The 23979-nt window shown below is 43.6% G+C and overlaps 1 protein-coding gene across 16 annotated transcripts in view; it reads right to left on the bottom strand.

The window, feature by feature from the left end:
* The window catches only part of LOC112256356 (LIM and calponin homology domains-containing protein 1), a 148104-nt gene that overhangs the window by 34227 nt on the left and 89898 nt on the right, over positions 1-23979 (bottom strand). For all 16 annotated transcript variants that reach the window (XM_024429542.2, XM_024429553.2, XM_024429547.2 and 13 more), the window contains 3 exons: positions 16305-16415; positions 13126-13327; positions 92-386 (listed from right to left, as the gene is read on the bottom strand). In XM_024429542.2, coding sequence (XP_024285310.1) covers positions 92-386; positions 13126-13327; positions 16305-16415 — 608 coding nt within the window. The remainder of the gene's footprint in view (positions 1-91; positions 387-13125; positions 13328-16304; positions 16416-23979) is intronic.

The raw sequence follows: 23979 nt of genomic DNA, 5'->3' as shown, positions 1-23979 counted from the left end.
TTGCTTGTGGATATTGGGACAGAGCCTACTACCACCACAACATTCAATCTATCACTTCTACCACGACTATAACTGCATCATCAATGCTCACCTGAAGGGTCTATTGCTTCCTATGGGCGAGGTGGCGGTACTCCAGCTCTTGTGGCCGCCCCCGCCCACTCGGCCACCGTCCTCCTCACGACCTTCACGGTCGCCCCTCTTCCGGCGCAGCGGTGTGGGCATGTAGCCACTGGCATTGCTCTTGTTAGGCAGGTACTGGTTGAAGGGCACCATCACTCTGGGCTCGCTCACCGAGGTCCGCCGTGCCAGCATGTCATCCTTGCGCACGTCCGGCAGCTTCCTGCCCCCGTGGGGTCCGACGTCGGACTCTGAGTCGCTGCCGCGGCCTGGTGGGTGCAAGAGAGGGAGAGACTTTGACTTTTGATCCGTCTTCATTGAGACCTTCTCATTTGCTTAAAACCACCATGAAACCTTGGCCCACCCCCGTGAGAGCGTGTGTGCGAGAGAGAGAGAGAGAGAGAGAAAAAAGAGTAACAAGCGAGAAAGAGGGGGGAGAGAGAGACGAAACAGAAAGCAAAAGAGAAACAACTGCTTAGGTTTTTAAAATTCTACATCAGTAAGCATATTTCCATAAACAGTTTTTAGGCGGGTAAAGTCATACTGTCAACAACAACAAAAAACACAACAGCTATGATGGAAACAGGAAGTGTCTGTACAATTTCAGAAATGTTGATAGACAATTTGTCCGTTTGACAAGGTCGGTAAAATGAATTATGCGACAAATTGCGGTGGAAACCATTTAATGCGCAATTGTTGATAGATTAACCATGTCGAGGTAAATTTGCAGTCCCCGCGATGCTATGTCGTGTTGTCGTCCGACTATGACTTGAAAAAGCATGCACCGTTTATTAGGCTACAGATGAAATCAATTATGATGAACATGACAGGATGGTGAAAGTACTTTCCAATAAATATTGAGGGTCTTCATTTGTATGCTAGTGACATGATGATCATGCTGCCAATGAACAAATAAGAACGATCTTGGCTCTTATCTATCTCACCTAACCTGTCAACTTAATCGGCGAACTGTTGTTTAGAGAGCATGCACACATTTGCCATTTATCGCAACAGTTTGTGTGACAAACCCATTGATAGAATGGAAAATGCAATGGAAACACATTGAATTTGTTTTTTTTATTCAGTACATGATCATTTTAGCGCAAAAGTGTTTGTTATGTGCACCACGTCATCACGTAGTGTACATAAAGTCAGTTTCGATGGAAACAAGAATTAACATGAATTAATTTGTCTAATAATCTGTCTCAAATTGGATGGAAACCTAGCTAGTGTTTCACAATCGGGCCACTTTCATTGGTTTTTCATTTCAATTATGCTATCCAATCACTGACCTCTGAAATTGGACAGATGTTACTGAAAGTAGTCCACAGGTAAGCTAGAAACATCCTAATGGTTATATATCCTCACTAAAATGGACAATTGAACAGCAAGACATCTTCTAGATTGTCCCTTTAAGAGCTCTGAGTCTGAAATAGCCATAGGCTGTATAACAGGAAATAAACCACAAGAATCAGAATGAAAGAACATTCAGGAGTCCCCCAGGACATGGCCTAGATGATAATGTGACTTGCCGGTCTAGCAGTGAAGTAATGTTTTAACCACCTATGCACCTTACCCGGTTTTCGCAAACAAAAAGTACAGTAAACTTTTTATGGGCTCAGGTAGATACTTTAGCATTGCTCTTGCAACCATAAATCAACCAAAAATTGTTGGAATACCAGTATTTGAAGGGCATTAGACAGCACATACAATATCAATCATCTTTAAGAGTTTACTCTTTCGCGAACTCAAAGGCACTTGATTGCACCGCACGGTTGAAAAGAATGCATTTGATGAAAATGTTTGCCACAATATCAGCTTTTTCTGTCGGCAGTAACACCTGGTCATGCTGAAGCGCATCCCTCAAGGTCTCCCCCCTGCTCCACCACGTAGATTCCTCCCCAAGATGTTCACCACATGTGTTCCTAGTATCCCACCCTTCCCTAAAGAGCACAGTACCACGTACACTCTGTGCGATAGGTTAGGTCAAGCACACAATCTCCTCTGTTTGTCACATTCACCGTTGCTGAGACTGAATCTTCTAGAGTCAACCAGTTCACTTAGTACTTTTTATTCTAAGAGTTTAAGTCTATCTAGAACCTAAAAGGGTTCTTCGGCTGTCCCCATAGGAGAACCCTTTGAAGAACTCTTTTTGGTTCCAGAAAGAAGCTTTTTGGGTTCAATGTAGAACTATTTCCACAGAGGGTTCGACATGGAACCCAAAAGGGTTCTACCTGGAAACAAAAAGGGGTATCTTATGGGGAAAACCAAATAACCCTTTTGGAACCCTTTTTTCTAAGTGTGTAGAGATTTCTGCTTCCCAAATGGCACTCTATTCCCCTTACATAGTGCACTATTTTTGACGAGAGCCTTATGGATCCTGGTCAAAAGTAATGTACTATTGGGTGCCATTTGTGATGCAAAGATTGACTTTATGATAGGATCAAGGCTAGAAAGAGGCCTCAAGCTACTTCTGCTTCAAACTGACCGTTGATTCTAAAGTAGAGGGGTTTGACCATTCAACTGCTTCAACTGAAGCAGGTGCCACTCATGCATGCAGCCCATATTGACTGACATGTGGTCTACTGTTAACATGTGTGCACCATCGTACCATACACTGTAAAGTAGGGATGCATGATATATCGGTGAACATATCGGAATCGTCCGATATTAGCTAAAAATGCCATCATCGGTATCGGCCCGATGTCTAGTTTAACGCCGATGTGCAAACCGATGTCAAAGCTGACGTGCATACCTATATAATGTAGGTAAATGACGTAATGACGCCACGTAAAATGTTGCGCTACACGTGCAACACAACATTCCTAACCTGGCCCACAATGTCTGCTGTGTGGATCGAGCAGTCAACAAGTCGAGCAGTCATTTGAATGAGTAAGAACATTTCAGCAAGACAACTCAAAGGCGAAAACCATCAACGGCAAGATAATGGAATTCATTGCCCCTTGACAATCTGTTGTGAGTGATGTTGGCTTTCGCCGACTGGTCGAGCACCAGTACACACTACCAGGTGCGTTATTCTTCAGATGTTACCCTACTGGAGTTCCACAGTAATAGCGGGCACTGCTATTAGCTTCACGACCAACAAACTATGGAATGGTGTTTGGGTCTTTAAGTGTCAAAAAAGATACACGTCAAATCACACGCCAAATAACTGACAGGCCAAATAACACTATTTGACCCGTTAAATAAGCTTTTAATTTGACACATCAAATAACAGTTCTATTATAGAATGTTGTGAGTTCTGAATTTGCACGTGCAAGCTAAGCGACATCACTACTATCAGTAGCACAGTCAGTGCTGTACAAAAAAAGTCTGCAAACAAGCAAACACCGGCCACGAACGATGTGTTTGCAATACCGCGTTGGTAATAAAGCATTATTTGTTCGACCGCAACTTCTGGGGTCGCTAGCTAGCTTTAGCTTGGTACCTAGCTAGCACCAATACAACCAGCCTGAAAACAATGACCAGTAGAAACTGCAGTCATTTTCATTATTCTTAGCAATGATTTAGGAATCCTTGTGAGTAAGTATTAGCTAGGTAGCCACTTGTTGCTCGCCTATTGAAATTCAGTTCATGAAAATATATAGCTAGTCAGCTACTTAATCCTGTTGCCCAAAGCTAACGTTATAAGCAGCCAGCTAGCTTCATCTGGCTAGTGATGCTCGACCAGAACGGGTTATGTGTTGTGAAGCTAGCCACAATAAGGATTAGGCACAATAATGGAATTTGCGGTTTGCCTTCAAAATAAAAGTACCTTGAAAGTGATGCCAAAGGTTACAATTGGCGGAATCATGCCATATTTAGACTATATAATGTCAAACAAGGTTGGAATGTGGAGCAATGTAATAGGGTGTCAGTCTATTCGGTGACACCCACAGAACCTTGTAACCTTAATTAGCTAGGCAAGCCAGTTAAGAACAAATTCTTATTTACAATGACGGCCTACTCCGGCCAAACCCGGATGACGCTTGGGCCAATTGTGCGCTGCCCTATGGGACTCCCAATCATGGCCGGATGTGATACAGCCTGGTTTCAAACCAGGGGCTGTAGTGACGCCACTTACACTGAGATACAGTGCCTTAGACCACTGCGTGCATGTGTGTGTGTTAACTATTTAACTGTACCAGAATGCTTAAAAGGCCGCTAACATTTTTAATATCGTTATCGTGTTTTTTTGGCAATGAAAATATCGAATATCGGTATCGGCCAAAAATGTCATATCGGTACATCACTACTGTAAAGACCTGTATGAGAAATCTTGGACAATGGGTCAATGCCATACCTGAATCTCAATACTGTAGGTGTCTTTATCTTCTGTATGATACCATGGGGTCACATATGTTCGTACTAAAGCATGTGCTGGTGTGAGTTTGTGTGTATCAGGGTCGTTGTGTGTGCATTTTGGACAAGCAAACTTTTAAGAAATGAACTTTAAAACACGTCGGGCATGCGGAAAAACAGTTTTTCCCATCTCAGGCATTAAAATCCCTTGAACTTACCCGACCTTTCAAAAGTTTGGAGTCGCTTAGAGATTCCCTTGTTTTTGAAAGAAAAGCAATTTTTTTTGTCCATTAAAATATCATCAAATTGATCAGAAATACAGTGAAGACATTGTTAATGTTGTAAATGATTATTGTAGCTTGAAATTATTATTGTAGCTTGAAAGCTTTTTAATGGAATATCTACATAGGCGTACAGAGGCCCATTATCAGCAACCATCACTCCCGTGTTCCAATAGCACGTTGTGTTAGCTAATCCAAGTTTAACATTTTAAAAGGCTAATTGATCATTAGAAAAGAAAAACGAAGCTAATTCCCTTCAGTTCATTCTCTTCGTTGTTGGTGCATTGGGGGGTTCTTGGGGGTGGGGAATGGAATTCATTTTATTTTTATTTTTTGGGGGGACTGTGGGAGGGGTCTCAAATGGTTGAGGGACAGCTATTGGGGAACTGTGTGTGGGGGGGTATATTTTGCAACACTCATGTTCACAATTTTTGGCATGGTGGGAGATCTGTCAACTTCTGTGTGTCGCTCTGAATGGGAGTCTGTTGGATGACTGGTATGATGTGGTTGTTGAGCGGCTTCACTGCAAGTGTATTTTATGTTTTGGATATTCAATAAAAAAAAAAGTTTTAAATAAATAAATAAAGCTTGAGGTGATCGGATCACAAAGAAGAACATTCGTGAGACGCAGAAAAAATGTAAAGACGCTGGAGGAGTTCTTGACAACGTCTGTCAAGCATGGTGGAGGCAATGTGATGGTCTGGGGGTGCTTTTGGTGGGAGATTTGTACAGGGGTAAAAGGGATCTTGAAGAAGGAAGGCTATCACTCCATTTTCCAACGCTCATGTTGAACACTATTACTGCACACAGAGTGAGTCCATGCAACATATTATGTGACTTGTTAAGCACATTTTTACTCCTGAACTTATTTAGGCTTCACATAACAAAGGGGTTGAATACTTATTGACTCTTGGAGCCTTTCTTCTTGGTGTAATCAAACCTTGTATCATTGGCAGATCTCTGGTCTGCTCAGCTATTCTCAGATCTAGTGTGTGGGCCTCTTGGAACTGTTCTAGAGTCAGAGTTAGATGAGCCCAGGGCTGGAGATGGTCTGGACATGAGGCACCATGGCATGGATAGTGAAACACATTTTAATGTACAGCTGGCCTCACTAAATTAATTTTGCCAAAACCACTCAATGTTAACCTACATAGAAAACCCAGCATCAATCAATGAATGTTTCCCTATAAACCAATAGCAAACAAACACCAACTACTTAACGTTTTACTACAATCCAATAGCAAACCAAACATCGACTTCTCAATGCTTCCCTACAAACTCAATATCAACAACTCAGCCTTTAGCAACAACAATAGCAAACCAAACATCAACCACCCAACTTTCCCTACAAACCAATAGCAAACCAAACAATCAACCTCTTAAACTCTAATAACTTTTTACCCATAGACACAACCTTTTCCTCCACACTTCCAGTTCCTTCCAAACAATAACACACCCTGGCCCCAGACAGGAAGCTTGGCCTCGCGTCCCATCTGTTGCAATTCGTTTTTACAGAATGTCAGCCCAAACATACATTTGTTGACGAACGTCGTAACCTTTTACAAGCCTCCGGGTAAAAGTTAAAAGGCTGCAATACACTGTGTGGTGCTACTCGACGTCTTTCTATGACTCGCATGACATTACAAAGCGACTTCTGATTCAGCCAAGCTATGATCCAGACTCCATTCGTGTCTTTCGACGCAGCGAGTAACTATTCTTTACAGTTGTTTCCCCGACATGAGACTTTTCTCACGGCATCAGATGTAACACGCGACACTTGCAAACACGGTGGACGCATTGCAATATGGACGCTTGCATCCATTGTCCGGTAATGGAAGGACGTGCACTAGCACCACCCACACCTAAACACACACACCGTGTAATACAGTATAATACAGTGAAAAACAGATAGTTGTTTGGCCCAGCAATAAGCGCGTCAGGAATTGTGAGAAAAGAGAGAAATAGAGCGTAGTGAGAATGCTGTTCATTGACGATACAGCTCACTGTTCATCACCATAGTCCCCTCCAACCATGGGAACCTGGGACTGAACACCTCCCTCTGCAACTGGATCCTGGACTTTCCAATGGGCCGACCCCAGGTGGTGAGGGTGGGCAACATGACCTATGACCCACAACACGTGGGCCCCACAGGGGTTGTGGGCTTAGTCCCATCCTGCACTCCCTGTTCACCCACGACTGTGTGGCCCACGCGCGAATCCAACACCGTCATCAAGTTTGTTGGCGACACGACGATGGTGGGCCTGATCACCGGCGATGATGAGACAGCCTACAGGGAGGAGCTCAGTGACCTGGCAGTGTGGTGCCAGAACAACAACCTCTCCCTCAATGTCAGTAAGACCAAGGAGCCGATCATGGACTACAGGAAACAGGCCCCCATCCACATCAACGGGGCTACAGTGGAGCGGGTCGAGAGCTTTAAGTTCCTCAGTGTCCATATCACTAAGGACTTAAAAATCAAATCAAATCCTATTGGTCACATACATGTGTTTAGCAGATGTTATTGCGGGTGTAGCGAAATGCTTGTGCTTTTAGTTCTGACAGTGCAGCAATATCTAACAAGTAATACGTAACAATGTCACAATATATACCCAATACACACAAATCTAAGTAAAGGAAAGGAATTAAGAATATATAAATATATGGACGAGCAATGTCAGAGCGGCATAGACTAAGATACAGTAGAATAGTATAGAATACAGTATATACATGTGAGATTAGTAATGCAAGATATGTAAACATTATTAAAGTGACATTATTAAAGTGACTAGTATTCCATTTATTAAAGTGGCCAATGATTTCTAGTCTGTATATAGGCAGCAGCCTCTCTGTGCTAGTGATGGCTATTTAACAGTCTGATGGCCTTGAGATAGAAGCTGTTTTTCAGTCTCTCGGGCCCAGGTTTGATGCACCTTCTGGATGATAGCGGGGTGAACAGGCAGTGGCTCGGGTGGTTGTTGTCCTTGATGACCTTTTTGGCCTTTCTGTGACATCAGGTGCAAACTACCTGCCCTCCTCCTCATCATTTCTTTATTAAAACTGAACACTATAACAAAATAACAAAGGTAATAGCCGAAACAGTCCTGAAAGGTGCAAAACACTAAACAGTAATTGACTACCCACAAAAACCCTGTGGGAAAAAGCTACCTAAGTATGGTTCCCAATCAGAGACAACGATAGACAGCTGTCCCTGATTGAGAACCATACCCGGCCAAAACAAAGAAATACAAAAACATAGAAAAAGGAACATAGAATGCCCACCCAAATCACACCCTGACCAAACCAAAATAGAGACATAAAAAGCTCTAAGGTCAGGAAGTGACAGCTGCACCAATTGAGAGCATCTTGACTGGCTGCATCACTGCTTGGTATGGCAACTGCACCGCCCTCGATCCCATGGCGCTACAGAGGGTGGTACGGACAGCCCAGTACATCACTGGGGCCGAGTTCTCTGTCACCGAAGACCTCTATATCAGGTGGTGGGAAAGGAAGGCCGGTAATCGCACAAAAGACACCCAAGTCATAGACTGTTCCCTCTGCTTCCGCATAGCAAGCGGTACCTGGAGCATCAAGTCTGACACCAACATGCTCCTGAACAGCTTCTATCCCCGAGCCATAAGACTGCTAAAGAGTTTAACAAAATGGCCACATAGGCTATCTGCATTGACCCTTCTATTTCATTTTTTTCTCTATGCAGTTTACACACATTTTACACACACACACACACAATATACGCTGCTGCTACTCTGTTTATCATACTGTATATCCTGATGCCTAATCACTTTACCCCTATACATATCTAACCCTACCACTCCAGTGTAAATATGGTATTGGCACTAACCCAGGGAACTGACCCTATATATAGCTACTGACCCTGGAACTGATCCTGTATATAGCTACTGACCCTGTACCTGACCCTGTGTATAGCTACTGACCCTGGAACTGACCCTGTAACTGACCCTGTATATAGCTACTGATCCTGGATCTGACCCTAGATATAGCTTACTTACTTTTTCGTGTTGTTCTTATTTCGATTTCTTGTATGTTTCTGCTCCAGTTGACTTTTTATTTTATTTGTTATAGTACAACTGACTGATACAGAGTACTGCATTGTTGGGAAAAAAGCAAGCAAGAAAGGTGTTTCACTGTACACGTGCACATGGCAATAACAACTTGAAACATAACTGAGCTGCAAAGGTCAAAGATGGACTGGAAGCTCAAAAAAAAGCTGTGTGTGTGTGTGCGTGTGTGTGTTTGTGTGTGTGTGTGTGTGTGTGTGTGTGTGTGTGTGTTTGTGTGTGTGTGTGTGTGTGTGTGTGTGTGTGTGTTTGTGTGCACATATGTATATTAAAAGACGAAAGCAGGCTAGAGTCACTCTGGACAGGATGGTGCGGTTACGGTTAGGCCTCACTCTTGGCTCAGTCCCCCTTGAACAATCAGGTTTTGAAAATGCCCTGGTAGGACAATCAATCATAGGGCTTTAAAATACTGGGCATAAGAGTTTTCCTGGCTTCTCTATCCCATGCCTGGAAAACACATAAAACATTCATATCATATATTTTTCCTCTGTTGTGTTTGATGGAGCGAGTTCCTCTGTTGGGATGGCATTGATAGATATGTTGCAGCTGCTATACAGAAGATGGTCCTCAGCAGCAAGCTGTTTGCTCCTATGGTGCCAGTAAAGCAATTACAGGTGTGTTTTAGGACCATGTGGCCGCCTTTGAGATGGAGGTCAGGCTGTTTGCAACCAATGCTTTTCTAAAGCCGGTGAGACATGTTGAATTTGTTTTCATCCTATGAATTTGCCTCTAGCGTTTGAACGGTTTGGGCCATTAGCTACAATGACCCCATTCCTGAAAGGTAATCCTCTCAGGAACATATATATGGACTCGTTAGAAGGGACTGTGATAAAACCGCACTCGGGGGGAAAAGAATTGATCTTCCTGTTCTAAGAAAGATGAATTTCACAATGATCCAGATGATCTTCCTTCTGCTTTCCTGAACTTTCCAACACCTCTCTGATGCATTTTAAATCACTCTGGCATTCTCATTCAGACAGAACTTTGGCATGACCCGATTTGCCATATTTTATTGTCACAGTATTTCTAAGGCCAGATTAAAAAGTTTCATCAATTAATTTGTACACAATCTTTTCGGATACCCCCAACAAGTGTCCTAAAATAGAGAACAAAATGGTCCATGTTGTCACTATCTTAAAACAAATATGTGTTAATAAGGCAGTAATACAATACAGAAAATGCTTTTTAGAGGAATTTACTGCAGGCTACTTCATCATTGTAAAGGTCTGCCCCCCTGCCTCTAGCTCTCACCATTCCTAAAAAGTGGTTATCAATCAAAGCCCTAATTAAAAGGTGCTTGTCAGACCAATGTGTCGGACCAATGTCATTACAAAATGCAGCCTAAATCACATGAATCAGCCAATAACTCCTCCTTCAGATAAATACCTGTGTAGCTCCTGTTCTGAGCACTCCTGTTCGTAGACTTCCAGTTTTCCATGTAACCTGATAGAAGTCTACGGGGGCAAGAGAGACTGTCATCCATAGTTTTGTTTAGTTTCAAAAGCCACTGCTAACTTGAGCTACTCCATGACCAAATCAAAGACTTGATTTGAAGTTACTTCGAGCTGATTTGGCTTCTTTTGAATATGGTGAGCTTGTCCGTATCACACCCCTATTTTTTTTGGTTATTGTTGGCTTAAGTTAACTCAAATTGGCAGTGGCTTTTGAAACAAATCTGAACCATTGATGTCTCTACTGACCCCATAGATTACTTTCTTGGTAAATGACAAAACAGAGACTGAAAAAGTGAAGATATCTTTGAATAACTATGTATACATATATACAGTGGGGCAAAAAAGTATTTAGTCAGCCACCAATTGTGCAAGTTCTCCCACTTAAAAAGATGACAGAGGCCTGTAATTTTCATCATAGGTACACTTCAACTATGACAGACAAAATGAGGGAAAAAAATCCAGAAAATCACATATATTTATATATATATATAAATATTGTCTCTCTAATAAAGTTAGATGATATTTGATAAAGAGGTCTTCATAAAGACCCCAAAATATCACGTCTTTGTACTTTGCTTTTATAAGAGTGGGGCATTAGTTATGTAAACGCCTTACTCTGCTTACACCTTACTCTGCTTATCTTAATTGGCGTAAGGTCAAAATCGAAGTTAGCATATGCAGATTATAAACACCTGGTTTTATGAGCAATCTTTGAAATTATTAGGACATGTGAACTGCTTCATCAGCGTTCCAACGTGGTGGTATTTGATATGGGCATGTGCCAAAAGCCTCCTTCTAATGCGCGAGTGAAGTGAGTTCGGGGGGGATGAAATATGCATCTTATAAACAGTTATCACACAAACGTTCTACATCAGAACTCAGAATCAAATAGCCTTCTTAAAAAAAATAACACGGTCACTGTAATACGATGGGAGACAGAGAGCTGGTTTCAAGCGCAGGGCGCAGCAGGTGTTTATTTGTAAAGGACCACAGAAGGAGACAGGTAACTGGGTCCAGGGGTAGGCAGGTCATACACAGGAGGAGGCAGGTAGCTGGGTCCAGGGGAAGGCAGAAGGTCATACACAGGAGGAGGCAGGTAGCTGGGTCCAGGGGTAGGCAGGTCATACACAGGGGGTCCAAAAAGGCAACAGTACAGGCAGGGAAAAGGCTAGTAACGTCATCCGGGAGATCAGGCAAGAGGTTGGTGACAGGAAATCCGATAGGCAGAAGTACAGGCAGGGAATAGGCAAAAAGGTGTCGTTAGTGAGAATGGCCAAAAACTATGATACACAGGAGGACTAATACGGGAAAAACAGGGCTCTGAATAGAAGTGTGTCACAAAACAAACAATACCTCACAATGATGGGGTGCAAAGAACTGAACTAAATAGTGTGTGATCATGACATACAGGCGTGTGAACAGGTGATCAGAATTCAGGTGAATGGGATCTGGAGAGTCAGCTGCATTCAGAGGATCTACGTGTTGGAGAGTGTGAGTTGGGAGCAGACAATTACAGTCCACTGTGGTCGGACGCTTATTTGATTGCCGATTTTGTGCATTTATCAAAAGTCCCATCGGCTAACCTGATTTCAGATGTGTCCATGTAAAACAGGATTATCAGGGAAATCGTTCTAGATGCAAAGCATGCAAACGTTTTAAACAAACTATTAATTAATCTGACTATCCACAATAATTGTATTATTGTGTGCATGTAACCGTGTTCATTGTTGATTATCGAATTACCTTTGTTTGGCCACTTAACAATCAAATAATATATATTTTTTAAGGATCTCTTACCTAGCTTGATTACTGTGGCCATTTTTGCTACAAGACCATGGGTCATGTTCAATTGGGTAGAAATGCAGGAAATGGCCTTTAGATGACCCTTCACTAGGTTTGGACCCCCCCCACCTCTAAAACCAAAGTTGAATTTAACCACCAGCTCCTGTTAGCCCCGTGTGTGCTGTAGGACTATAGAACTATATCAATCATTACTGGTGTGTGTGTGTGTGTGTGTGTGTGTGTGTGTGCGCATGCTTGTGCATAAAAATATAGGCACAAGATTAAGTGTGCCCCTATACAGTATGACAGGCAGAAACACTCACACCCACTGTGACTAATAGGTATCAGTCCCAGGTATCATCATCTTGTGCAACACCACTCAAGACTGGAACAGATGAGATGCCGTGTAAAACACGACTCCACTGAAATATGTTGCAACCTGTCAGTCAAGACTGCCATCTCCTCTCTCCACCGCCTGATTTCAATGTTCTCTCTCTCTCTCTCTCTCTCAACACATGTCTCTTCAAGAGAGCCTTCAAAGAGATGTAACCCATGGCAACAACTCTAAACAGTCAGCCGCAACACCAAACCGCCTTTGTACAGATGTCAATAGCAGAGCTGGGCTGAGCTGGAAGACACCCTGCCAGATGATTTCATTGATACGAGACAGGGAGAGGTTGAAAAGTGCAGATAGGGACAGCTAGTTTCACGTCAGCTGATGGTGACCTTCCCCAATGATACTGTATGTGCAACATTAAAGTGCACAAAGTAAAACATTGGTAGAGGATGAGGTAAGTCACTATTGTGCTATGATGATACATGAACAAAATAGTTACAGCTATGCAAGCGGTAAGCCCCTATAACGAGACAGGGTCATATTCATTAGTTCACACCTTAGCGCACAGTAGAAAAAATCTTTAGCGACAGAATTATTATTTTTTTTACAACAAAAACGAAGTTCAGGTGGACCCTCCCCGTCTCGGTCCATTTTTGTCCGTTTCCTTTCTAGTGAATATGACCCAGGTAGCACCAGAAAGTATGCGACAGTAAAAGCATGTGTGGTGTGACCTGTCCGGGCGTCTAGCGTCCTACCATCACTGCCGATGCCGCGGGTGACCAGTACGTCCGGCGAGGGCGTCTGTCTGGAGCGTGACCCGAGCGAGTCCAGGCTGTCGAAGGAGTCCTCTCGGCCGTGGCGAGGCGGGGAGAGCGAGTCGCTGCGCTCCGAGTCCCAGCTGTCAATGTAGCCGCTGTCCCGTATGCTGCGTTGGGGGCTCTCCGTTTCCTCCGCCTCCTAACACACACACACACACACAAAAAAACATCCACCACGTCAATGTACAATTTTTTTGTGTTGAGATTATCCCAAGATCACATCCAATCCGGAAAGATCACTCACCATGATTCCTCCAACTTGGATAATTACATTCACTTCCTCTCCCTCTCTCCGATTTGAATAGATTTTCTACCTCTGTCTCTCTCTGTGCATCTATAAGCTGCAGCAGTGTGTCCTGGTCTGTGGCCTCCTTGGTTTCCAGCTCTTAGAAAAAGCTTTTCCTTCCCGCCTGCCTGAGGAACCTCCTGGTCTTGCCTTGTTTCTCTTCCTCCCCTCCCATTCCCCCTCCTGGCAGCCACCTAACCCCCTCTTTAACCCCCCTCTCTATCGCCTTGCTTTACCCCTCTCTCCTACTCCCTCTCTTCCCCTCGCTCTTTCTGTCTCTTTCCCTCCTTCAGCCCCTCTCAATTCAATTCAATTCAAAGGGCTTTATTGGCATGGGAAACATATGTTTACATTGCCCAAGCAAGTGAAATAGTGAAATAAACAATACAAAATGAACTGTAAACATTAAGCTCACAAAGGTTTCAAAGGAATAAAGACATTTAAAATGTCATATTATGGCTATGTACAGTGTTATAACGATGTGCAAGTAGTTAAAGTACAAAAGGAAAAATAAATAAACACATATGGGATGTATTTACAGTGGTGTTTGTTCTTCACTGGTTGCCATTTTCTTGTGGCAACATGTCACACATCTTGCTGTTGTGATGGCACACTGGTATTTCACCCAATAGATATGAGAGTTTATCAAAATTGGACTTATTTTCAAATTCTTTGTGGGTCTGTGTAATCTGAATCTGAATCTGATTCAGCCGAATTCTGCTCTGCATGCATTATTTGGTGTTTTACGTGGTACACGGACAATATTTTAGCAGAATTCTACATGCAGAGTCTCTCTGCCTTCCTCCCACTATCCCTTTCAGTTTCCCTCCCTCCCTCCCTCCCTCCCTCCCTCCCTCCCTCCCTCCCTCCCTCCCTCCCTCCCTCCCTCCCTCCCTCCCTCCCTCCCTCCCTCCCCTCCCTCCCTCCCTCCCTCCCTCCCTCCTTCCACTTCAACCCCTTTCCCCTCCAATTTACTCCCCCTTTCTCTTCCTCTCCCTCTGTGCCAGATCCTGAGTGAAGGAGGATGCTCGGGTCCTATTTGTCTGACCTTGTGATGGGTGTGGGGGAGGGGTTGTGGGTATTTTGGGTACAATGGCTAGCTTTGAGTGGCAACTCTGGGGGGGGTCTTACTTATTGGTCAGATCAGCCTGTGAACCCCCAAGCTGAAACCTGAGTGAGCTCAGACAACAGCAGTAGTCCTGGAGCTAAAGGGCGTGCCGGCTTTTGTTCCATCTAACACACCTAGAGCCCTACTTTAGGAATGTGTCTGGTGGCCATTGAACTGACTAGCCTTCAGAGAGCCTCACTAACCTGTAGAGGACACTTTGGCCCTTTTTCAGGTAACAAACTATCATGCTTTATTTTCAGACAGGATATTCAACTGATCTATTGACTGAATGTTATTTTGTCAAGTTAAATGACTATTTGTCTACATCAACACTAAGTTTATATCATTTGAGCCTCTCACCACTACAACAGCTAACACATATCACTACATCTCCTGTATTACGTACAACATTATTTCATAAATATATTGAATCTCTCTCTCACTTTAAGTCACTGCCTGTTATCTTTGGTTAAGTGGAGACGTGGCCCGGTTGTGGTGGATTATAAGGACATCTGGGAAAGCATTCTAGGCTTACTGGTCATTTCTCATTTGAAGAGAATAGCAGTGGGGGGGGATGTCAAATTGCTGGGATGGAAGAAATGGCAGAGGAGTGACATCATGCTCTGAATGGGGGGGGCGGTAGCTACAGCCACAACCCTGTCTGTCCCTCAATGTCTGGCAAAAGCCAAAGTCCAGGTTCCAATAGGCCTGACTGACACTGGTTCTGGACACGGGTGGAAAAAGTACCCAATTTTCATACTTGAGTACAGGTAAAGATACCTTAATAGAAAATGACTCAAGTAAAAGTCACTCAGTAAAATACTACTTGATTGAATGTCAAAAAGTTGTTGGTTTTAAATATACTTAAGTATCAAAAGTAAAAGCAAAAGTATAAATCATTTCAAATTCCTTATATTAAGCAAACCACATGGCACAATAAAAAAAAAAATCTTTATAAATGTACGGATAGCCAGCGGCACACTCCAACACTCCAACACTCCAACAAATAATTTGTGTTCAGTGAGTCCGCTAGATCAGAGACAGTAGGGGTGACCAGGGTTGTTCTCTTGATAAGTGTGTGAATTGAACCATTTTCCTGTCCTGCTAACCGTTCAAAATGTAACAAGTACTTTCGGGTGTCAGTGAAAACATATGGAGTAAAAACAACATTATTTTCTTTAGGAATGTAGTGGAGTAGAAGTTGTCAAAAATATAATTAGTAAAGTAAAGTACAGATACCCCCCCAAAAACAACTTAAGTAGTACATTAAAGTATTTTTACTTAAGTACTCTATACCACTGGTTCTGGAAGGCCAGCGGAAGGCCTGAGATCATCACTAGACAGACAGACGGACGGACGGACGGACAGACAGACAGAGAGAGAGAGAGACAGAGAGAAGGAGCTCATTCTCGTCTAGGGACGACTCCATGAGGAGGGGAGAGAAGAGGAGATAAAGGAAGTTGTGAAACAATGAATGCACCCCGAGGAGAGCTTGCATAATAACATCCTTATGTCTGCAAAATAAAACATATGCTTTGGTTGGACAGTGCCTTCTTGTCTAATATTCCTAATAGTACAGTCACTTAGCAACTGCAAAAAGTACCTAAAATACACAGCCCTTCGAGGAATTGGACCCCCAACCTTAACATTGTTAGCACTAGAACACAAGCAACTGAGCCTCCACAAACTCCGGGGTTTATGACATCTCATAGCCTTACGTACCTTTCGCATCTGTGACAGCAGGCCTTCGAACTCCTTCAGGTCAAGTGTGGGCCCGTTGTAGGAAATGCAGCTGTTGGCAGCCCGGCCCAGCCAGTATATGGTAATCAGAACCTGGGGAGGAATTACAACAGGAGGAGGATTTAGAGCCAGTATTAACAAGACAATGCATTAACGTCACACTCTGTAGTTTTCAATTTAATGGCAGTTCATGTCCAATTGACCCGACCACACAGTTGACCAACTTTTGGCAACACTTTTGGCCTAACCAATTCCCAGTGGTCTCATACTCCATAGCTTGTGCACAAGTTGTGTGTAATTTATTGTCACACCCTGACCATAGAGAGCCATTGTTTCTCTATGGTGTAGTAGGTCAGGGCGTGACTGGGGTGTTCTAGTTTATTATTTCTATGTGGCGTTTTAGTTTTCATATTTCTATGTTGGTGTGCTTGATATGGTTCCCAATTAGAGGCATCTGGGCAATCATTGTCTCTAGTTGGGGATCAAATTTAGGTAGCCTTTTTCCACCTGTGTTTTGTGGGATATTGAATTTGGTATTTCGAGTTAGTCCATGTGTACCGCTGTAGTCACGGTTTGTTGTTTGTTTCTTGTTTTTGTTTGATAGTTTCACATAAAAAGAAATTATGTAGAACTTTAATCACGCTGCGACTTGGTCCGTCTCTACAAATGATCGTGACATTTATGATGCAAGGCTGCTAGCACATGATACATTAGCTAATGTGCTAATTAGCAGAGTTGCTAAATATATGCTTTATGGGCACAATGTCGCACACCAAAACCAACTGTTTACTTCCTGAGTAAACCTGGCAAAATGCCACCGCAAAATCAACATATGAGCAAAGTTAGCATACTGTAGGTCACGAAATACCTTCCTGACAGCTCTAAGGTATACTTCACAACGCTAATGCTATCCAACAGTAACACAAGCATTCTCAGCCAACTGAGAACAAGATAAATCCACATTACACACTGTGATAGATGCCAGCTATGACTCAAAGGCACACTGTACCCATTAGCTAGAAGAAATATACCATATCTCTATACCATTTTCTCCGTTGAGTGTTTGTTTGATGTGAAGTCATGGCATACAACCCAAATCACCCTCAATTCCACTTGTCTTTAATTAATGTGTGTGGAGTACCAACAACAGTTTTATCAAAATGGCCACCAACAGGGTTCACTTCCTGTTTTTTTGGTCCACTCTTTTCACTATCATTGGAATTGGCTAGTCATGGGTTTCTGTACAAGCAAGACAAGACCTAGCCATTGTCCTGGCCACAAATCAGGTCAATATGAACACAATGTGAACACACAGCTATATTTCTCTCTCTCTTTACCATTGCCACATGGGTAAGGTTGATTTACTATTCTAGCATAGCCCTAACCCATTCACAGAGGCTAACTACCTTTAGCGCCTATTGACGATAGTGTCTTCTGGCCCGAGGAAGTTTTGATAAGAGTCCTGACGCTCATTCTAAACGTTAAAACGCATCGCTTTCAGTACGGTTTTAGAAACATAAGGAACGTATCTTTCATATCGGAGATAAATCATTTTCAAAAAACAAAAGGTTACATTACGACACATCTTTACATGGTCACCACGTTACAATGCTTATTTACGGAAAACAGAAGGAAGACAAAGAGGCGTTGCCGAACACCTGTGTATAAACGGAAGACAGAACCACACGTGTTGTCACTGAAAATACTGTCTGCTCAAACTGTGTTAAAAACTGTGCACAGTAAGTGTATATTTAGTATTTGTGAAATCATTTTGAGGTGATATGAAAGTAGAGGGCTTTACATTTCTAAAACTGTACCGCAATTGAGAATCAATTCACGTTTAGATGGAGTATTTGGCTGTTTTGGCTGCCAGAGCCAATTCACCTCTAAACAGAACATGTAAACTCCTTGGATTATAAAGGGTAACATTAGGCTCCCTTAGTCCATTTTTGGGCTAGCATAGCCCTGACAAACTAATTTACTGTGCCAATCTCATCCGCTATCTATCTCATCTCCCTCTATGTAGCTAGGCTATCTCATCTCCCTCTATTTAGCAAAGCCATTGTGTGGACTCAGCACTCTTGAGATAGGGTGCAGGCCATGCAGTAGGCTGTTAACCAGCCTGCCAGCTTAGTGGAGTCTGCCACTAGCACAGTCAGTGTAGTCAGCTCAGCTATCCCCATTGAGACTGTGTCTGTGCCTCGATCTAGGTTGGGCAAAACTAAACATGGCTGTGTTCGCCTTAGCAATCTCACTGGAATAAAGACCTCCTCCATTCCTGCCATTATTGAAAGAGATTGTGATATCTCACATCTCAAAATAGGGCTACTTAATGTTAGATCCTTCACGTCCAAGGCAGTTATAGTCAATGAACTAATCACTGATCATAATCTTGATGTGATTATGACTGAAACATGACTTAAGCCTGATGAATTTACTGTGTTAAATGAGGCCTCTCCTCCTGGTTACACTAGTGACCATATCCCTGGCGCATCCCGCACATGTGGAGGTGTTGCTAACATTTATGATATGAAATTTAATTTTACCCCCAAAATATTACTGCGTTTTTGTCTTTTGAGCTTCTAGTCATGAAATCCTCAAGGTTCCGTTTTTGGACCACTATTGTTTTCACTATATATTTTACCTCTTGGTGATGTAATTCGAAAACATAATGTTAACTTTCACTGCTATGCGGACGATACACAGATGTACATTTTGGTGAAACATGGTGAAGCCCCAAAATTGCCCTGCCTGGAAGCCTGTGTTTCAGACATAAGGAAGTGGATGGCGGCACATTTTTTACTTTTAAACTCAGACAAAACAGATAATTAAAAATAATTAATAATTGGATGTAATAAATGTATCACTAGCCACTTTAAACAATGCCACTTTATTTAATGTTTACATACCCTACATTACTCATCTCATATGTATATACTGTACTCTATACCATGTACTGCATCTTGCCTATGCCGTTCGGCCATCGCTCATCCATGTATTTTTATGTACATATTATTCATTCCTTTACACTTGTGTGTATAAGGTAGTTGTTGTGAAATTGTTAGATTACTTGTTAGATGTTACTGCATGGTCGGAACTAGAAGCACAAGCATTTCGCTACACTCGCATTAACATCTACTAACCATGTGTATGTGACAAATAAAATTTGATTTGATTTGATTGGCTAATTCTAGGTCCCAAGGAACAAAGAGATCTTCCGTTGGATCTGACAATTAATTTTGATGGTTGTACAGTCGTCTCAAATAACACTGTGACGGACCTCTGCATCACTCTGGACCCTGATCTATCTTTTGACAAACATATCAAGACTATTTCAGGGACAGCTGTTTTCCATGTTCGTAACATTGCAAAAATCTGAAACTTTCTGTCCAAAAATGTGGCAGAAACATTAATCCATGCTTTTGTCACTTCTAGATTAGACTACTGCAATGCTCTACTTTCCGCCCCCGGATAGAGCACTGAATAAACTTCAGTTAGTGCTAAACATGACTGCTAGAATCTTGACTAGAACCTAAAAATGTGATCATATTAATCCAGTGCTAGCCTCTCTACAGTGCCTTCCTGTTAAGGCTAGGGCTGATTTGAAAGGTTTTACTGCTAACCTACAAAGCATTACATGGGCTTGCTCCACCTATCGCTCCAATTTGGTCCTGCTGTACATACCTACACGTACGCTACGGTCACAAGACGCAGGCCTCCTTATTGTCCCTAGAATTTCTAAGCAAACAGCTGGAGGCAGGGCTTTCTCCTATAGAGCTCCATTTTTATGGAATGGTCTGCCTATCCATGTGAGAGAAGCAGAAGCAGACTCGGTCTCAAACCATTAAGTCTTTATTAAAGACTCATCTCTTCAGTAGGTCCTATGATTAAGTGTAGTCTGGCTTAGGGGTGTGAAGGTGAACTGAAAAGCACTGGAGCGACGAAACACCCTTGCTGTCCCTGCCTGGCCGGATCCCCTCTTTCCACCGGGATTCTCTGCCTCTAACCCTATTACGGGGCTGAGTCACTGGCTTACTGGTGCTCTTCCATCCCGTCCCTAGGAGGGGTGCGTCACTTGAGTGTGTCGAGTCACTGACGTGCTCTTCCTGTCCGGGTTTGGTGCCCCACTCAGGTTCGTGTCGTGTGGGAGATCTCCGTGGGCTATGCTCAGTCTTGTGTCAGGGTAGTAAGTTGGTGGTTGAAGATATCCCTCTAGTTGTGTGGGGACTGTGCTTTGTTTAAAGTGGCTAGTGATACATTTATTACATCATTTTTCCATTTAAGTGGCTAGAGTTGAGTCAGTATGTTGTCAGCAGCCACTTAATGTTAGTGATGGCTGTTTAACAGTCTGATGGCCTTGAGATAAAAGCTGTTTTTCAGTCTCTCGGTCCCCGCTTTGATGCACCTGTACTGACCTCGCTTTCTGGATGATAGCGGGGTGAACAGGCAGTGGCTCGGGTGGTGATGTCCTTGATGATCTGTTTGACCTTCCTGTGACATCAGGTGGTGTAGGTGTCCTGGAGGGCAGGTAGTTTGCCCCCGGTGATGCGTTGTGCAGACCTCACTATCCTCTGGAGAGCCTTACGGTTTTGGGCGGAGCAATTGCCGTACCAGGCGGTGATACAGACCGACAGGATGCTCTCGATTGTGCATCTGTAAAAGTTTGTGAGTGCTTTTGGTGACAAGCCGAATTTCTTCAGCCTCTTGAGGTTGAAGAGGTGCTATTGCGCCTTCTTCACCACACTGTAGGTGGGTGGATCATTTCAGTTTGTCCGTGATGTGTACACCGAGGAACTTAAAACTTTCCACCCTTTCCACTAATGTCCCATCGATGTGGATAGGGGGCTGCTCCCTCTGCTGTTTCCTGAAGTCCACGATCATCTCCTTTGTTTTGTTGACGTTGAGTGTGAGGTTATTTTCCTGACACTACACTCCGAGGGCCATCACCTCCTCCCTGTAGGCCATCTCGTCGTTGTTGGTACTCAAGCCTACCACTGTAGTGTCGTCTGCAAACTTGATGTTTGAGTTGGATGCGTACATGGCCACGCAGTCATGGGTGAACAGGGAGTACAGGAGAGGGCTGAGAACGCACCCCCCAGTGTTGAGGATCAGCGGGGTGGAGATGTTGTTACCTACCCTCACCACTTGGGGGCGGCCTGTCAGGAAGTCCAGGACCCAGTTGCAAAGGGCGGGGTCTTGAGCTTAATGGCGCGTTTGGAGGGTACTATGGTGTTACATGCTGAGCTGTAGTCAATGAACAGCATTCTTACATAGGTATTCCTCTTGTCTAGATGGGTTAGGGCAGTGTGCAGTGTGATTGCGATTAGTCCGTGATTGACTGTATACCATGCCACATACCTCTCGTGTCTGAGCCATTGAATTGCGACTCTACTTTGTCTCTATACTGACGCTTAGCTTGTTTGATTGCCTTGCGGAGGGAATAGCTACACTGTTTGTATTCGGTCATGTTTCCGGTCATCTTGCCCTGATTAAAAGCAGTGGTTTGCGCTTTCAGTTTTGCACGAATGCTGCCATCAATCTACAGTTTCTGGTTGGGGAATGTTTTAAAAGACGCTGTGGGTACAACATCACCGATGCTCTTGCTAATTAACTCGCACAGAATCAGCGTATTCATCAATGTTGTTGTTCGACGCTATGCGGAACATATCCCAGTCCACGTGATCGAAGCAATCTTGAAGCGTGGAATCCGATTGGTCGGACCAGCGTTGAACAGACCTTCCTGTTTTAGTTTCTGTCTATAAACCAGATGGCTGTACCGACTCCGATAGCGTGTTTCGAGTGAGCCATGTTTCCGTGAAACAAAGAACGTTACAGTCTCTGATGTCTCTCTGGAATACTACCCTTGCTCGGATTTCGTCTATCTTGTTGTCAAGAGACTGGACATTGGCGAGTAGTATGCTCGGGAGCGGTGAGCGATGTGCCCGTCTACGGAGCCTGACCAGAAGACCGCTCCGTCTGCCCCTTCTGCGGCGCCGTTGTTTTGGGTCGCCGGCTGGGATCCGATCCATTATCCTGGGTGATGGACTAATGTTGGTGAGTTGACATTGCTTTTATATCCAATCGTTCCTCCTGTCTGTATATAATAAAACCTAAGATTTCCTGGGGTACCAATGTAAGAAATAACACATAAAAAAACTAAATACTGCATAGTTTCATAGGAATGCGAAGCGAGGTGGCCATCTCTGTTGGCGCCGGGGGCTAGAGTCTGTTATATATGGAGTATTTCTCCTGTCTTATCCGGTGTCCTGTGTGAATTGAATTATGCTCCCCCTAATTCCCTCACCCTCTCCCTCCCCTGCCGGAGGACCTGAGCCCTTGGACCATGCCTCAGGACTACCTGTCCTGATGACTCCTTGCTGTCCCCTGTTCACTGGACGTGCTACCTTGAACCGGACCTGCTGTTTTTGACTCTCTCTCTCCCTACCGCACCTGCTGTCTCTAACTGAATGCTCGGCTATGAAAAGCCAACTGACATTTAAAAGCCAGTTGACCTGTTTCACCCTCTACAACCACTGTGATTATTATTATTATTATTATTTGACCCTGTTGGTTATCTATGAACGTTTGAACATCTTGGCCATGTACTGTTATAATCTCAGCCAAAAGAGGACTAGCCACCCCTCAGAGCCTGGTGCTTCTACATCTGCATTGCTTGCTGTTTGGGGTTTTAGGCTGGGTTTCTATATTGCACTTTGTGACATTGGTTGATGTAAAAAGGGCTTTATAAATACATTTGATTGATTGATTGCTTGCTACTGTGGCCATATGCAGATCACACAGGCTCTTTGATGTTCCAATAAAAATGATTGGCTGCTTAGTTTTACTATATCAATGTAATCTAAGGATCTAGAGTTTTTTATGTTTGGCATACAGTCATTGGAAGCACACTTTTCAGACATGTACACAATCTAGGCATACCTCACACACCACACACATAATGTGCACATCCAAGTATTGCGTTGAGATTGCCTGCAATGACAACAAGCTTAGTCCGATGATGCTGTGACACATCGCCCCAGACCATGGCGGCCCCTACACCTCAAAATCGATCTCGCTCCAGAGTACAGGCCTCGGTGTAACACTCATTCCTTCGACGATAAACGCAAATCCGACCATCACCGCTGGTGAGACAAAACTGCGATTCGTCAGTGAAGAACACTTTTTGCCAGTCCTGTCTAATCCAGCGACAGTGGGTTTGTGCCCATAGGCGACGTTGTTGTCGGTGATGTCTGGTAAGGACCTGCCTTAAAACAGGCATACAAGCTTTCTGCCCAGCCTCTCTCAGCCTATTGCGAAGAGTCTGAGCACTGATGGAGGGATTGTGCATTCCTGGTGTAACTAGGGCAGTTGTTGTTGCCATCCTGTATCTGTCCCTGCGAGGACGTCTGCCACAGCGAGGACGATCAGCACTCCGTCCTGTTTCCCTGTATCTCTGTCTTAGGCATCTGCAGTCCTCATGCCTCCTTGCAGCATGCCTAAGGCATGTTCACGCAGATGAGCAGGGACCCTGGGCATCTTTCTTTTGGTGTTTTTCAGAGTCAGTAGAAAGACCTCTTTAGTGTCCTAAATTTTTATAACTGTGACCTTAATTGTCTACCGTCTGTAAGCTGTTAGAGTCTTAATGACCGTTCCACAG

The sequence above is a fragment of the Oncorhynchus tshawytscha genome, linkage group LG08 (assembly GCF_018296145.1).
Source record: "Oncorhynchus tshawytscha isolate Ot180627B linkage group LG08, Otsh_v2.0, whole genome shotgun sequence".
In the NCBI taxonomy this organism is placed as follows: Eukaryota; Metazoa; Chordata; class Actinopteri; order Salmoniformes; family Salmonidae; genus Oncorhynchus; species Oncorhynchus tshawytscha.
Note: the sequence above shows the minus strand (reverse complement) of the source record. Positions and strands in the feature narration are given on the sequence as shown.